This window comes from Conger conger, chromosome 3, assembly GCF_963514075.1.
Source record: "Conger conger chromosome 3, fConCon1.1, whole genome shotgun sequence".
Classification (NCBI taxonomy): domain Eukaryota; kingdom Metazoa; phylum Chordata; class Actinopteri; order Anguilliformes; family Congridae; genus Conger; species Conger conger.
Genome location: NC_083762.1, coordinates 45,738,744 through 45,754,436, shown reverse-complemented (window position 1 = coordinate 45,754,436; position 15,693 = coordinate 45,738,744). Strand labels below are relative to the sequence as shown.

The window sequence follows — 15,693 nt, the reverse complement described above, 5'->3', positions numbered from 1 at the left end:
AAGGTGCATTGAAACTGTTCTGATGGCTTTTGCTGGCCCAACACCTTACGAAGGCACTCTATGTTGGTTTTTACTTTAATTTCTCACCCATCTGTATTCAGTACTACAGTAAATCCTCAAATTGTGTCTGGGATTCTATTTGAAGCCGAGCCTCGGATAATAGCTGGGGGCGTGGCCGATTAGGACAAATAAAGGCCGGCCCCCAAATACAAGCCGGGGTAATATTGCCTACCAGTAGGGCTATCAGTCCATGAGCACTAGAAGACATTGTTTCGATTTAACTCAATGAAATAAAAGAGCTCTTCTTAATATTTTATATTGTTGGTTGGTTTAATACTGTTGCCAATGAAAAGTCGTTGTCCTACACCATGGGTCTCCAACACGTTGCTCTCAAGCTACCAGTAGCTTGCCAAAGGCTGAAGCAGTATACATTTAAACACAATTGTTGCCGCGAGGCATTCCAGCCTACGAATTTAACAAAGTAAATCAGGCAAAATTAAAAATTAAAAATGAATGAGCTACTTGGCTACGCAATAATGTTTCCATGTATTTACAGCACAGCGCACGTTCAATGAATGAATGAGTGAATGAAAGTGGCTGCCTTGGCTCGCAATAAACATTTTCATAAACAGACGGGTGAAAATCCCGAGGCTCTTTCAACTACATAAAACTTAACAGTGAACCATCAAATACCCCCCAGATTTCAGTGCCCATCAGTCCCGACATTTAGCAATAGAATCAAACAGTCCAAAAGTAAATTAAATCCCAAACCAAAGCGAAAATCTTTTGATAGCCTATCGGTATGCTGCTCCAAACGAAACGCATGTCTCACAATAAAACGCACTTTAGGAAAAAAAGATCCTTAACTTGCTGTTATCTATGCTAATTTGTTATTGTTCATGAAGGCGTGTCTGGCAAGTTGTTATTTTATGAATTCTGGACTTGCATGTGATTTATTGTGTTTGAGAATATTTGCAATAAACTAAGTCTGTTAAGACTGACACTATGACTTACCAAACGGTGTTTCCTGATTAGCCTACACTAATTGATTTCTGAACGGTTACAGGAAGTGTTGAACAGTGTTGGCCCACTTTAAGTGTAGCCTTTTACTTTATTTCTAAGAATAAAATTCTACACCAGAAGCCTAATAAGAAATAAAGGCCTGCCTCGAATACAAGCCTGCCCCAAATAAAGGCCTGTGCTTTGTGCAGCCTAAGTAAATAAAAGATCCCGGACACAATTTGAGGATTTACGGTAGTTTTCATTTATAAGATTGAGTTCTTGCTCATGAAAATGGATTGACAATATGTCTATAATGGACTACATGGTACAATTCAGTATATTGTATTTGACCTAAATACCTAACTTTTTTTTTGTTGCAGTGAAGTGGCATTTGGATATAAAGGTCTGCAGATTCAGCTGTACTACAGTGCCGGAAACCTCAGCACTCTCTTCAAAGTCAAATATACAGCCAAAGTGACCGAAAAGTTTGACTGCGTGCAGGTAAGGATTTTTTTATTAAAAATAGACTAGCGCCTTCACTTGATCTTGCTCACAATAGACAAACAATGGTTGATCATATGACTCAAACCAGTCTGTTTTAGACTTTGTTCTACATAATAATTATGTAGAACTTATTTTGGAGCAATGTCACTGGGAGGGAACTCACTTTATTTTGCTTGCTCTTCATTTTATTTGTCATGATCACTTGACATCCCATTTTGGTACATTTGGCTTTCCAATTTATTTCTTCTTTTTGTCTTTTTTTCTTGTTCTTGCAATTCGGATTTTCCCATTGTGTTATTTGGCCAGTCTGGTTGTTTTAACCTTTCTTGTGAATTTTGGAGAGCTCAGGCTTACATAGTTTTTCTCTTTTGAAATTCCCATTGTTTCAAACCACTTCCTAAGTCCATTAAGCATCAAGCAGCTGAAAGACAACAATAACCCTTGAATACCTGCACAAATAAAACCGACGTTATGCTGTGTTCTGGATTAAAACTCTTTTCTGTAGCGACTAGGTTGCTAATTGGCTACTGCAGTCCGTACCACAATAGCTTGAACAGTGTCAGTACTGATGCCAGCTTGTGGTGTGTTAAAATCTCCCCCAAGACTAAATTTTGTAGTTGGAGCGTTCCTAAACTCATCCTAAAAAGATTAAATTACAATTACAATTACAAATTACAATTAAACTTACAATTACAAGTGTTTTATATCGATCCGAAATTATGGACATTAATTTAGGATAAAACAAGTAGAGTTTTTGTGAGTAGTGTTAAATTCCCACAAACTGTGGGATGATCCTGTGGCTCAGTACAGTGAGGTGCGTGTTGCAGATGTTGGTGCTACCTGTACCTGTATCTATCTGAAGAACATTATTATGTCCTTTGTGGCAGTTGGACGTATTTACAATGGCATCACATTCAGGGGGTGACTAATTTCTTTGCTCTAGTTCAGTTCATCATGTCAAAAATGTATTTTCCCCACCAGAGCCCCGTTAGCCAGCACAATTATGAATAGAACATCCATGTTGCAGCTTTGATTTGAGAGGATTTGATGGTGGTAGTAAGCCCTGCATGCTCTCATGATCTGGTCTTGCAGTGGCTTCAGGTGAAACATAACTTGCTTGGTCTCCCAGCTGGTCATTGATGACATCTGCTCCTGAGTCGCTCATGTGTGAGTCGGAATGCACCAAAGGCCTGGCCTGTAGCCTGGCATCATAGAGGAGGGAAGGGGTGGTGGTGGTGGTGAAGCCGGTCCTTCTTCCACAGGTCTCTGGTGGCAGAGAGCTTCAGAAGACCCAGGTACTGGATGATGGACAGAAACTTCTGAATGTCAGGAGCATCAACATCAGTCCATGGTGTCTGCTGCCCATGTCTGTGTTTTCATGGAGAGCCTGGATGACATTTCTGCTGAAGAACAGCTGAAACGGCTCCAAGAGGGTATACTCTTGCTGAAGGCTCCAGTTGGACCCCGGGGTCCTCATCTACCATGTTGTGCCATCCTTCCTCCGACTCTGGCTTGCTTGCTCTTTTTCTTGCAGCAACACCTAGTGAATGAGAGCCTGCCTTGACCTTGTCACAGGAGCAGCAATTATTATTATTCAAGAGAAATACAAAAAAGCAACACAAAACATATATATATATATATATATATATATATATAAAAAGGTAATAACCTGCCATTAATGTAATGAGTTATTACTCTAGTAATTGTACTTAATAAATATATAAATAATGTATATATTTATTTTATAAATGTCTATTATATAAATATAAAATACGTCTTTGTCAGTCAGTGACACTGGATTACTATGAACAACCAGCAACAATGTCATAGGCTATTTTATGGCCCATTGATGCTGGTGTGCTAAACACAGACTAATGCATGGCTAAGCTATGTATCAATAAATGCTGCGATACATAATATGGTATAAACTAGCCCTTTGCAAAAAAATGTATATTATACATGATGACTGTCACTAAAAAGTTATTACTAAATAAAATAGTTAATACATGTTGCCTGCCACATCCTCTTGAACAAAGGCATCTTCAGTAATGGTGTCAATGCTTTCAGCCATCTTTGCTCTCTCCCTCCAACTTGCTCCTAAAAATCTCTCCCACCTCTGCACGGGGCATCTATTTCTTGACCATCCTTGAAATAAACTGACAAATGGGTCAATGACATGACGTGCAAATTTCTGTGTCCGAGCGCATTATTTCCTTGTAAAATAATTAGATAAATTCATGACATATATCACGTCCTTCTATAAAACATATTTAGTCTGAATACATATTGAGTACATTCAAATAATTTTTTTTTTTTTCATGTTTCGGCATCTCAGACCCCCAAAATGTCAGGTGGCGCAACTGTCCGAGCAAAGGTACAGACTAAGAAAACTATTAAAAATAGTATTTTAATGATAATAATTTCAAAATAAAATGCTATGGCATGATTTTATGTTTGAAACCTTTCAAAAAAAACAATTTTACAAGTACCAATAGTTTTAAAGCTATTGAGATAATTGGAAAACTTTTGTCCGGCATTTGTATGTTCTCAAATGTCAGGGTGGCACAACTGTCAATATGGGGCTATTAGTTTGAAATGAAGAGGTAATAACAGTAAACAGGATATTGCATCATCAAGAGGACCCCAAGTGACTGTTATACCCGAGTGAAAAGGTTTGTAGATCTCTCTCAAATATTGATAAAAATAGCTAGTTTTAATACGTAGGTAGGCTGGCAACACTTTCCATGTCAGGTGGTACAACCAGTGTAAAACTAGGAAAATGTTATTTCATCACAAAACTCTATTACATTTTTAAATTATATGTATGAATTTGATAGCAATGGCAAAAGCTAATACAGGCGTCCAAGTAGAAGCCTGTTTAATTTTAAATTAGTTGCAAAAGTCAGGTGGCGCAACCAATAAGTCAGTTGGCGCAACCAATAAGTCAGGTGGCGCAACTGCCGGGAATCTCATTAAATGAAATAAATAATGTTATTAAAAGCTAAGATTATCTATTACATTACGAACAAATGGTTATTAGTTTTAAATTAAAGATATTTTACACTTTCAAACCTTGCAATTATTCAACATAGTTCCTGTCATTACTAATGTTGTCAGGTGGCACAACTGATAATCATCAGGTGGTGCGACCAGGTAAAATATATATTTAAACCAATAAATAATAGGTTAACATGAACAAATGGTTGATAACTATGATGTGAATAGCTATTGTATTTAATGCATTCAATTGTATATTTTAGAAATTATTTTTCTGTCTTTAAATGTAAAATAGGATGCTAAAGATACCAAATACTGGGCTACTAGAATGCAATAGTCTTAAATTATTATAAATACAAAACACAACCACAAAAGAATAATGTGTTCGGCACTGTAGGCACTCTAAAGGATACTTGCCAAAGTTTTACTTAAAATAAATAGTGGGAAAATATATTGACAAATATTTGGTTGCGCCACCTGACATTTAAAAATACAGTTAAAAAAATTATTTAAACATTTTGAAATGTTATACAACAAGTGAGACTTGTTTAGACACATTGTTCCAGATTCAAAAATATGCATTACATCCATTTTGAACAAACTTTAAAAAAAAAAAACTTTTTAGAAGCTTTGTTCGTCATTGACCCAAATGCAAAGGTGGAAAAAATTATACCGCAGAAATTTCTGCAATTCGGGGAGAATTTCATTGCCGTAAAACGCAAGGGAGAACTAAGTTAAAATTGCTTCCTGTGAAGCACAACCTAATGTTGGATCAGGCGGCCAGTAAAATATTTTGTAAGGCATGTCATACCATTTCAGAAAGCTTAGGATGTGCTTTTGGATGATAGAAGTATCAATCAAATTGCTCTTTGTTTACGTAATCGTACGTTTACGTAAATACGTTTGTTTTTCTTTTACGTAATCTAAATGCATAGTTTAATGCATTGCAAGTTTACATTACATTAATAGCATTTGGCAGACGCTCTTATCCAGAGCGACATACAGTTGATTAGACTAAGCAGGAGACAATCCTTCCCAGGAGCAATGCAGGGTTACGGGCCTTGCTCCAAGGGCACAACGGCTGTGCGGATCTTATTGTGGCTACACCGGGGATCGAACCACCGACCTTGCGGGTCCCAGTGATGTACCTTAACCACTACGCTACAGGCCGCCTAGTTTAGGGGTCGCAGACATTGAAACTAGGATTATATCTGTGAAATGAATCTGCTTTGACGGAAAATATCTACAAAATAACCACAGGATATATATTCAGCATCATTATCAATGGTAAGCTTACAATGTTATTTCATATTTTATGGCAGCCTTTGATTGCAGAAGAAAGTTATCTGATCAGAAAAACGCAGGCATGTTGACAGTTTTACCGAACTGTATTCAAGATTTCAGGTGCTTTTTCCTTGTTCTGTGACATAGTATTTTTTGTGGTAAAAGAAAAATTAACTTACACAGATATGTTTAAATGCCCACTGGCTGGCATGTGGTCAGCTGGATTGTTGATAATAGTGTTGGGACATAGCTGGATACTGTTATGAACTGAGCCAATAGCGTCACCTAGAAATATCACATTTCTCTTGCCGGTATAAAAATAATGACTGATTGTGATTATATTTTGGTGATACCGTGACTGTTCTCATTCTCCAAACGCTGCATTCGGAAGGACTGTTGGGAGTAGATGTGGGTGTCTACACCACTAGGGGACATGCACAAACAGGTTAAGGACGACAACAATATTTTAATACCACAAAGCCCATTAGATATTTGAGCATTTGTCATGTCAAAGAGTATGGCCAGTATGAAAAGCAAGCCAGTGCAATGTCAGTCAAAGGAAGGAAGGAAGGAAACTTGTGAGGTTCTGGTAGTTGGTGGCAGTCGTGTTGCATTTCAGCCTATTATTTTTTTGTCGAGTACTACAGTAGAGGGCGCCCACGTTACATTTTGGCCTTTAACGGGGAATAGTCATTTGTAGCACGATATTACCCATGATCCATAATGGTTTGTTTTTCACACAACCACCCCCAGGTGGCAAATGTGAGAACTTTACTCTTAAGTAGTTTGGAGTGCATGTTACTGATCCCTCTCTGGTTGGCCTACCGCTTTGTAGGCTACAGTATGTGTTCTCTTGTTAACCTATAATGTGACTGGATTGTTCACCTTTTTTATTATTATTATTATTATTATTATTATTATTATTATTATTATTATTATTTATTTATCACAGAACTACCTCCCATTCAGAGTCAGAGAAACATGCCAACTTTTGTCCTCCAAGCGTTCCAGGTGCATGATGCAAAAAGCGTTAAAAGTGTATAACCACTTGAACGGTCTAAATTCTGCACTGAACCCACAACATAAATATACCAGCAAAATTTCCCGTGCCCTCCTCTTATTTGTCTGTTTTGCAAGTGAAAAACTGAAAAAGGAAAACGGCTTAGTCAACTGTGAGACTCAAGCGGCAAACGGTTTGCCACAATATACACGGATAAGTCGACTATATGATAGCTCCCTGTATCATTTGTTAATTTGCCATTTAATTTATGTTACGCTGGTAAAAAAAAATTCCATTTCCCACATCGCAAATCGAAAAGAAAGGAAAAGGTGTTTTTACATTTTTCCTGTTGCAGTGAGTAATCTGGTAACCAGAAAACAATGATGGTGTTTTTGATTTTGGGTTTACTGTCTTGGGAACTTGTGGGAGACACAAAGTAAGATTTCATGCAGAATGGTATGCAGGCCAGTGGTTTCCATCCTTGATATCCTGGATGTTCATGTTATGCTTGCTATGCTATATTGCGAACAAATACATGAAACGCAATACATTTTAACTGACAAAATTAAAGACTGTGGTGAACAAGTTTTTAATTGAGCGAGGGGACACATGACCACTAAAACAAACCAATTGGTAATGAAGAATTAAGGCTAAAGCAAATGTGACAAAATGTAAGCCTGCATTGTGTTGCGTTTAATGAAAAAATAAATATGTGGATGAACTGAAGTGTAAACAACCAAGAAGAGCCTATTAAATTACTGCTCCATTTAAATGTGTTGTTACCTTTTTATGGAGGCTAATGGTTAATAATAAGCACACTGAATATAGTATTTTGTTTTTCATGCCTTGCATGTCTAGCTACTTCTGGCATAACCTAAATATGTGGTCATCTGAATTTTTGTATCATCTGAATCTCCTACCAGGAGGGCCACACTTGCCTTCTTTAATTACTTTTTATAAATACAGTTGTAGTCTACCTAGCCGTTTTAGCATCAAAAATGACTGAAATGATTAAATTATTATGAGTGAACGCTAGCAAGGATATTTGCAAAAAACAGGTTCTACGAGACACCCCTGGTTTAATACTCCATGTATAAAAGATAGGAGTTACAAGGTTAGACTTAAGATGCTTAATCTCTTTAGGCTTCGTAAAAGGACACTTAGGGGATTTGATTGAGGCTTTTAAATTCATTAAAGGCATTAACAAAGTGAATTATAGTCGATTTTTCAGGGCGAGTTCGGTTAGCAGAACGAGAGGGTACATGGAAATTGGCAAAGGAGTAATTCCGTACAGATATTATTTTTTCACACAGCGAATGGTCAATGTGTGGAATAGCTTGCCAGTACATGTAGTGGGGGCAGAAACACTGGGGTTTTCAAGACCAGGCTTGATACGGTGTTAAATATTATTTAACGGTGTTATTTAGCTTTTAGGCGAACTAGGCAGTATTTACATTGAGGGGTAGGAAAAGGCGAGCATTGCTGGGCTGAATGGCCTGCTCTCGCCATTATGTTGTTTTTACTCAACCGTTTTTGTGTGCATTCTGATGTATGTTTGGAGTCTTTGTCCTGCTAGACAATCTACCGACGACCAAGTCTCAGCTTCCAAACAGAGATTTCTTGGTACTTTAAGCCCTTGTGCCATTGTTCTTTAATAGTAAACCCAAATCTGACCATAGCACTCTTGCAGTCTTATTTACAATGAGGTTTGGTGAACTCCATATGCTTGGTTTTGTTTATTGTGCTCAGTAAGAGCTGTCTGCCACCTTCACAAAGAGTTTATTGGTATGGAGGTACCTTTTTATGGTTCTTTTTGAGACTGAGTGACCCCAAGATACAGCCAATCTCTTGAATTCTTAAATTGTGTTCTTTGGGTTACTTAAGGCCATTTTCCTTACCGAGGAAAATATGCATAGGGTCTTCTTCCTGGCAGGTTTGCAACCATTACATATGTTTCCTACCTTTTTAGAATTGCCCTTACTCTAAGTGGTATGTTTAACTGTATGTATTTTTTTGGTACCCATTACCAGACTTGTGAGGGTCAATTGCTTGAGCAATGCTCATTTTAGCCACTTTGAGCAGTTCTGGAGACATTAAGGGTCACCAGGGTACACATAGATCTTTATTACTTCCGCATATCACCTCTGATGTTGTACACTTATGGTCATGGAGTTTATGAATCTGGAAATGCATACGTTTATCTCCTTCCTGTTTGTAACACTGTATTTTATTGCAAAATAAAGAACAACTTAGCATACATTTTTTACCTACATTGTTCTGTCTCCCTCTCTTTGGCCGTAATGCCCCATTAAAAATGTCATGCCCTGCCCACACTGTCTTCACTGATTTTCAGTTTTTGCCTCGATCACTTTCCTGTCACAAGCACCAACCACAGTGGTTCTGTTGAGATTCAAATTTATTATTATTTTTAAATTGGTCAATCAACTGAAGTGCTGCACATGCAACCGATGATCTGTGACAGTGTGTTGCTTTGCACAAGTTCTATATGAACAAAAGTGAAACTGACTGATCCCTGACTGGACTCCTGAGGGAAAAGTGACTGATGAAGAAGAACGGCAAGTGATTAGAGTTAAGAAAGTTTGATCAATTAACAGTTAATGTATAACGTTAACATATGCAACTCAGGACAGGCATAGCTTGTATGTGTAATTACAGGAGCCTTTTTGGTCAGTGAGTCACCAAGATGCTATCACTTGCTGTTCCAATTATACCTCAAGTACATCTAGCCAATTCTACTGTATATAGCAGAATTAAAATCGGTACATACATTTTTTTATACATGCCTCATCGTCTCAGATACCACTACTGTGACTCCGAGGTGAACGGGGCGCTGCTGTATGCGGCGATCCTACTAGCCCCTGCTGAGTCCTCCCCCACCCTTGGAGTAGCAGGCCAATTATGCCGCTCCGTGTGAGCTGGCCAAACTTGGATTTGGCAGGACCGGGAATCGATTCGAATCGAATCCCGGTCCTCAGTATGCAACTGCCATGGAACTGATGCCTGCATCAAGTCCGTGACTTTAGCCGTGGACCACCGCTGCTCCGGCTTACCATTTTTTAATGGTAAAATGAGCAACGTAAAACATTCTTGTCTCTTTTTTTTGGTTGCCTTTTTGTATCTCGAATAATAATAATTGCTGCTCCTGCTTGTACCCACAGGACTCCTGTGACAAGGTCAAGGAAGGCAGGCTCTCATTCACCAGGTGTTGCTGCAAGAAAATGTTCAAGCAAGCCAGAGTCCGAGGAAGGATGGCACAACATGGTAGATGAGGACCAGGAGCCTCATCAGTTCCCCTTCTGCCCCCATAGGACCTCAGGTGTCCAACTGGACCTTCAGCGAGAGTATACCCCCCTTGGGGCCGTTTTAGCTGTTCTTCAGCAGGGATGTCAGGCTCTCCATGCGAACACAAATATAAATGCAGCACGCAAGCATAGTCCAAGGGCTGTAAAAGCCATGGACTGATGTGGATGCCAATGACATTCAGAAATTTCTGTCCATTGTCCTGTACCTGGGCCTTGTGAAGCCCTCTGCCGCCAAAAACCTGTGGAGGAAGGACCGGCTTCGCTGCCACCCCTTTCCCTCCTCACCCCATTTCTGCACATGAGTGACCCAGTAGCAAATGTTTTCAATGACCAGCTGGGAGGCCAAACCGGTTATGATGACCTGTTTCAACTGAAGCCACTGCAACACCAGGGGCCTCATTTATAACCATTGTGTCTGCACAAAAAATGGCTTGAAATGTGCGTGCTACTTTCTAAGCATAAATTGGGATTTATAAAAAAGGAGGAAAGGCTAGGGAATGTGCGTACATTTACGGAAACTTTGACCCATGCGTCTGCACATTATGGAAGCAGAGGAAAATGGCGAAATGGTGAAATAAAGAAATTATTTGGACATATAAAATTCAGAAGCCTGCTAATATTATCACTTGTCAGTGGAAAATCCCTCCCTGAGTAATTGTTTTAGTACCAATAAAGCACATAACCTAAAAAAAAGAATTCCAATTAATTTTCAGAATGGCCTTGGGGCATTAATTCGTCCACACTGATTCAAAGTGTTAAGCAATTCCAGTAATTGTGAAAGGTGTGCAAAAGGGGCTGGGTGATGACCCTGCGTAACAATGTGCAATGTCTGCTTTAGCACTGTTGGAGGACTTAGCAAATGGCAGGTTTCGGATGGAGAGGGTGTTCAGGGACCACAAGGATTTTCCGGCCCAAGATGATGACTGACTTATGAGCCAATTTTGATTCCCAAGAGCAATTCTCTTGGAATTCTGTGCTGAATTGGCCATTTTTAGAGTGACCAATCTCCAGAAACTGGCTAATACCAGTCCCTTGACCACTCTAGGGTTTCTGGCAACCGGCACGTTCCAGAGGGAATTGGTGAACAGGTCGGGGATTTCACAACCCTTTTTTTCACAATTTCATGGCCAACATCTAAGCGCCATTTGCAGCACGTTCCCAAATGGAATCGATGCAGTCGACTGCACTCATTGCAATAAGGGCACCACACAAGGTAGGGATATGACATGACTGATACCATCCCATTTCTAAAACGATTACCTGTGTAACCGATACTGCTCATATCTTTTTTCATTATTTAAACTGTAGCCTACTGACAAATTTAATTGGATTTTCAAACTTTATTTTGGGCCATCTTAATAGTTAAATGTCAACATTGTAAGTCAGATAATAGCCAAATTGCCAAATTAAAGATTTAAATGTACATTGACATTGTGCAGTATAACCTCGCAGTTACAGCTGTCTGTTGGCTAGTACAATCCCTGTAGCTTACATCCAGGCACGCTGGTCGATCGTGTGTAATTTTTAAAATAAGAATTCTTCAGGTTCCCTATGGCTTCTGCCTGACTTGGGACAGACTTGGGTCTATTTTACCATAGGCCAAATGATTTTACATTTATGCCAATACAGGTCTCTATACAATTTGATAGATTTATATGTAACTGCGTACTTTGCCAATGCATTTTGAATGGCGCAGGACAACCGTGGTCAATTTTTTGCTGAAAGCAGGGAATGGATAAATAGCCTAATTATAATATATTGCTTTATTTTCATGAAGATAACACATAACGGAAAGCCAGGTTCAATTTGCCGGTAGTTCGAATTTGCGTGTCAACAAATAATCACAGATGAAAAACGCCATTATGAAACCCCATACCATAAGCCATAAGTGAACCAACAGCTACAGATTTAAAACAGACATTTTTTGAGAACTGTAGCATTCAGTTCTCTGTGGTGTTTGCATTCTTAACCCCCTGAAATGGCCTCAGATTGATTGGTCATCGCATACGTGCATTTCCTTATTTGTATGCATGCAAACATTGAGTATGGATTTTCTGCGGAGTTTTATAAATGAGGCCCCAGAATCCTGACAGCATGCAGGATTCTGATGCATGTACCACCAGGTGGTAACAGCACATATCCTCTCAGGACAGCTGATCTGTGCTGGCTAATGTGGCTTTGGTGGGAAAAATAAATGTTTGACACAATGAACTGAACTGGTGCATTATAATGCTGGAAGTAGCCATTAGGAAATGGGTAAATTGTGGCCATGCAAGGATGTTTGTGGTCAGCAACAATACTCCTGTTGTGGCCCATCTGCCTCAAGGTTCAATGTGTTGTGCATTCTAAGATGCTTTTCTGCTCACCATATCGTCTTGCCCATGACCATGGTTCCAAGGTGGCCAGGGCTTTTGTGCGCGGCCATCCTACTGACCCCTGCCGAGTCCCTCCTTCAGAGCAGTAAGCCAATTATGCTGTTCCTTTGGCAGGAATTGAACCCAGTCCTTGGTGTGCAACTGTAACAAACTGATGCCTTCATCATGGTCCGCGGCTCCCTAATAAATTGCTCACTGAGTGTATCTCCAACCGTAATTTATTTGGAAAAGTAAAAGATAAAGATGTAGGCGACTGAGGTTTGACGTCGACCACGTTATTGACGATTTGCATATTCATGATCGATGCTTCGTATTGTTTTTTTTTTTTGTTGTTTAAGAATTTTTTCCAATATTTTTTCCAAGTATACCCCATAATTCTAATCCTAATCTAATCCTTATTTTAGGGTACCTATCGAATGGGGATACACCACCTTATGGCCTCCGGCGGCCCAGTAGGATCTTGCGACCCTGAGAGCGACACGCCTTCTCCAAGCTGTCATCTCAATTAGACCGTTACTCCGAGGCACACGGGGCGCTGTATGCGGCAATCCCACTAACCCTGCCAAGTCCCTCCCCTGGAGCAGCGAGCCAATTATGCTGCTCCATGCTCCATGCTCGGGCAAAAAAAAAAAAAAAAAAAAAAGTGCCAAGTTGTAACGCCTCCTGCCACGTTATGCATACCGGTAACAATATTAGGCTACTGTGTACCTAACTCTGCACAACTTTGACCACAGTTTCACATTCCATTAATGGCATCAGCGATCAAGTGTTTTGTAAGGCAAACATCAAGCAGCTGTTCTAATTCTCAATGTAAAGCAGTCTTAATAAATCTTAACGAAACTAACCAGTTGTAAGGTTAGTTTGATAACGTCTCTGATTTTGCTTATGTGCCGTCTTTGCAGTGGAAATGGCAGACGTTCAAAGTCATAACATGCAACATGTGTAATCTTAACTAGTGCGCAATGAATGAGTCAAAAATTCTAAATATAAATTACTTATCATAAAATGTTTATTCACCAAATTAGAATTTCAATGTTTCCATGTTACATAACATTAATGGCATTTGGCAGACGCTCTTATCCAGAGCGACATACAGTTGATTAGACGAAGCAGGAGACAATCCTCCCCTGGAGCAATGCAGGGTTAAGGGGCTTGCTCAAGTGCCCAACGGCTGTGCGGATCTTATTGTGGCTACACCACCAACCACCGACCTTGCGGGTCCCAGTCATGTACCTGAACCACTACGCTACAGGCCGCTCCATGTCCAAGTCCAACGTTTACCATCACAAATGTAATGTAACCTAATGATGAAGTAACCATGTGCACACTGCGAACATGAATACAAGCTTCCGCAAGTAATCTGTAATCATAGTGCAGCCCCTCCATATAGGGTTAAACCTGTAAATTTTTTTCAGCATTCAGCAAGGAATAAATACTTTGGCTATAATGAAAAAAATGTAATCGTAACTGGTAGGTGTATTACATAATTTCAAGATAATGAACTAGCTATTATGAGTCAGTACATTAAAAACAGTAAGACTTGGTGTTGGCGACTTGCCCTACTAGTATTCTATAGCTAGTAGGCATCCACACAACACAGCATTTCCGGGCATAAATAAACTTCATTGCTCATGATCAATATTATTATCAAAATGATTTATATTCTTATCAATAAGTACAAATCTTAATCTAAAATCTAATTGTATTTTTTGAGCCTACGTAAAACTGCAAACAAATACTTTTTTCTTGCACTTACTCCTAGTAAAAAAACAAATCTGTGGATGATTTGAGCTCTTTACTCAAATATGGTCAGCAGGTGGTGTCCGAGGCAACTACCCAAGGATGGTAGTATCGCACTTCAAAAACATTTTTGATACGTTCAATGCAAATTGAATCAATCCCCCCCCCCCCCCCCCCAAAGCAAATTAATTGTTTAGATTAATCAACTAATCAACAAAATAGTCGACAGATTAATCTAACAAAATAATCGTTAGTTGCAGCCCTAGTGACTTTATTGATTAACTTATTCAATGTTGCTGATCCACCTGCACTTACACTATAATCATGTGACATTCCTCGCCTAGGCTTCTATCTGAAAGTCGTAAAGATTACATTAAGTGCTCGTGATTAGACAAAACGGGAAAAATTTTAGAGATTTAAAGGAAGTGTCACTATAGTTATAGGGACAATCGGAATACTGTTTACTAGTCACCATAAATTGCCAGGATTGGACTGACAGGCTTTGTTTTGAACTATTTGAAGCCTAAGTGAACCACATGACTGTCTAGCGGTTTGACCCTCCATTGATGCAGTTCTCTCTTTGGCTCTGAGTAAAGCCAAAAGCAAAAACGAACACTATAATTTTTTTTATGGTTACCAGGGAAGGGAGTATAGTTGAGAATTATTGTTACTAGTATATTTCTGTCGTTGTGTTTATTCATTTGATTTTGTAGATCTGCATTAAACACATGATTAACTCAAAAGTGACCCTACTGCATTTTTATTTCTATGTCCTTATATCTGTATTACCCTTTATTTTCTATATAAGCATAGCTTGTGCATCAAACGGTTAAGTGTAGTCACTCTAGTCACATTGTAGGTTAGCTACTGTGCTAACGTGTATAAATTGACGATAGTTTAACCTCTAAACCAAGATATTTCAAGAAAAGGGTTTTAATGGTAGGCAATTAAACGATGAAAACAAAAGCGGAAGCGGGATTAATAACACGCACTCCAAAAATTAAACTGTTAAGAGTGCTCACATTTGCCACCTGGTGGTGGTTGTGCAAAAACAATTCTGAATCACGATGGATTGTGGGTAATCTTGCTTCAAATGACTTCTTCGCCTGTTACAGGCTGCAATGCGACTCAGCTGACCCCTACTGTCGAAACCTCACAAGTATTATTTCCCAGCCAGCGGCATTCTTGCCCCAGAGGCGAAACATCAAATGAAATACGAAACCACTGTACAACACTTTGTATCCAGAAAAAAAAAAGTGTTTGCACTTCCCCCTGTCTGTTACCCTCCTCCTGTACAATCACAATAATAAAGTTTTGGATACTAATATATTAATTGAGGTCCATTCACCATATTGAATGAACCATGAAAATGCAACAACAAAAAAATACCTCACCAGCCCAGCCCTGGGTAAAACACAGTGGTGAGTGCGATATTTATAATTTTTGATAAAATGTAAAGCACAGTGGT

At 39.2% G+C, this 15,693-nt stretch overlaps 1 protein-coding gene across 1 annotated transcript in view; it reads left to right on the top strand.

Annotated features, from left to right (window-relative positions):
• The window catches only part of hat1 (histone acetyltransferase 1), a 75,351-nt gene that overhangs the window by 16,836 nt on the left and 42,822 nt on the right, over positions 1-15,693 (top strand). Inside the window, exon 4 of the mRNA XM_061235222.1 lies at positions 1,383-1,503. Within this exon, the coding sequence (XP_061091206.1) occupies positions 1,383-1,503 (121 nt within the window). The remainder of the gene's footprint in view (positions 1-1,382; positions 1,504-15,693) is intronic.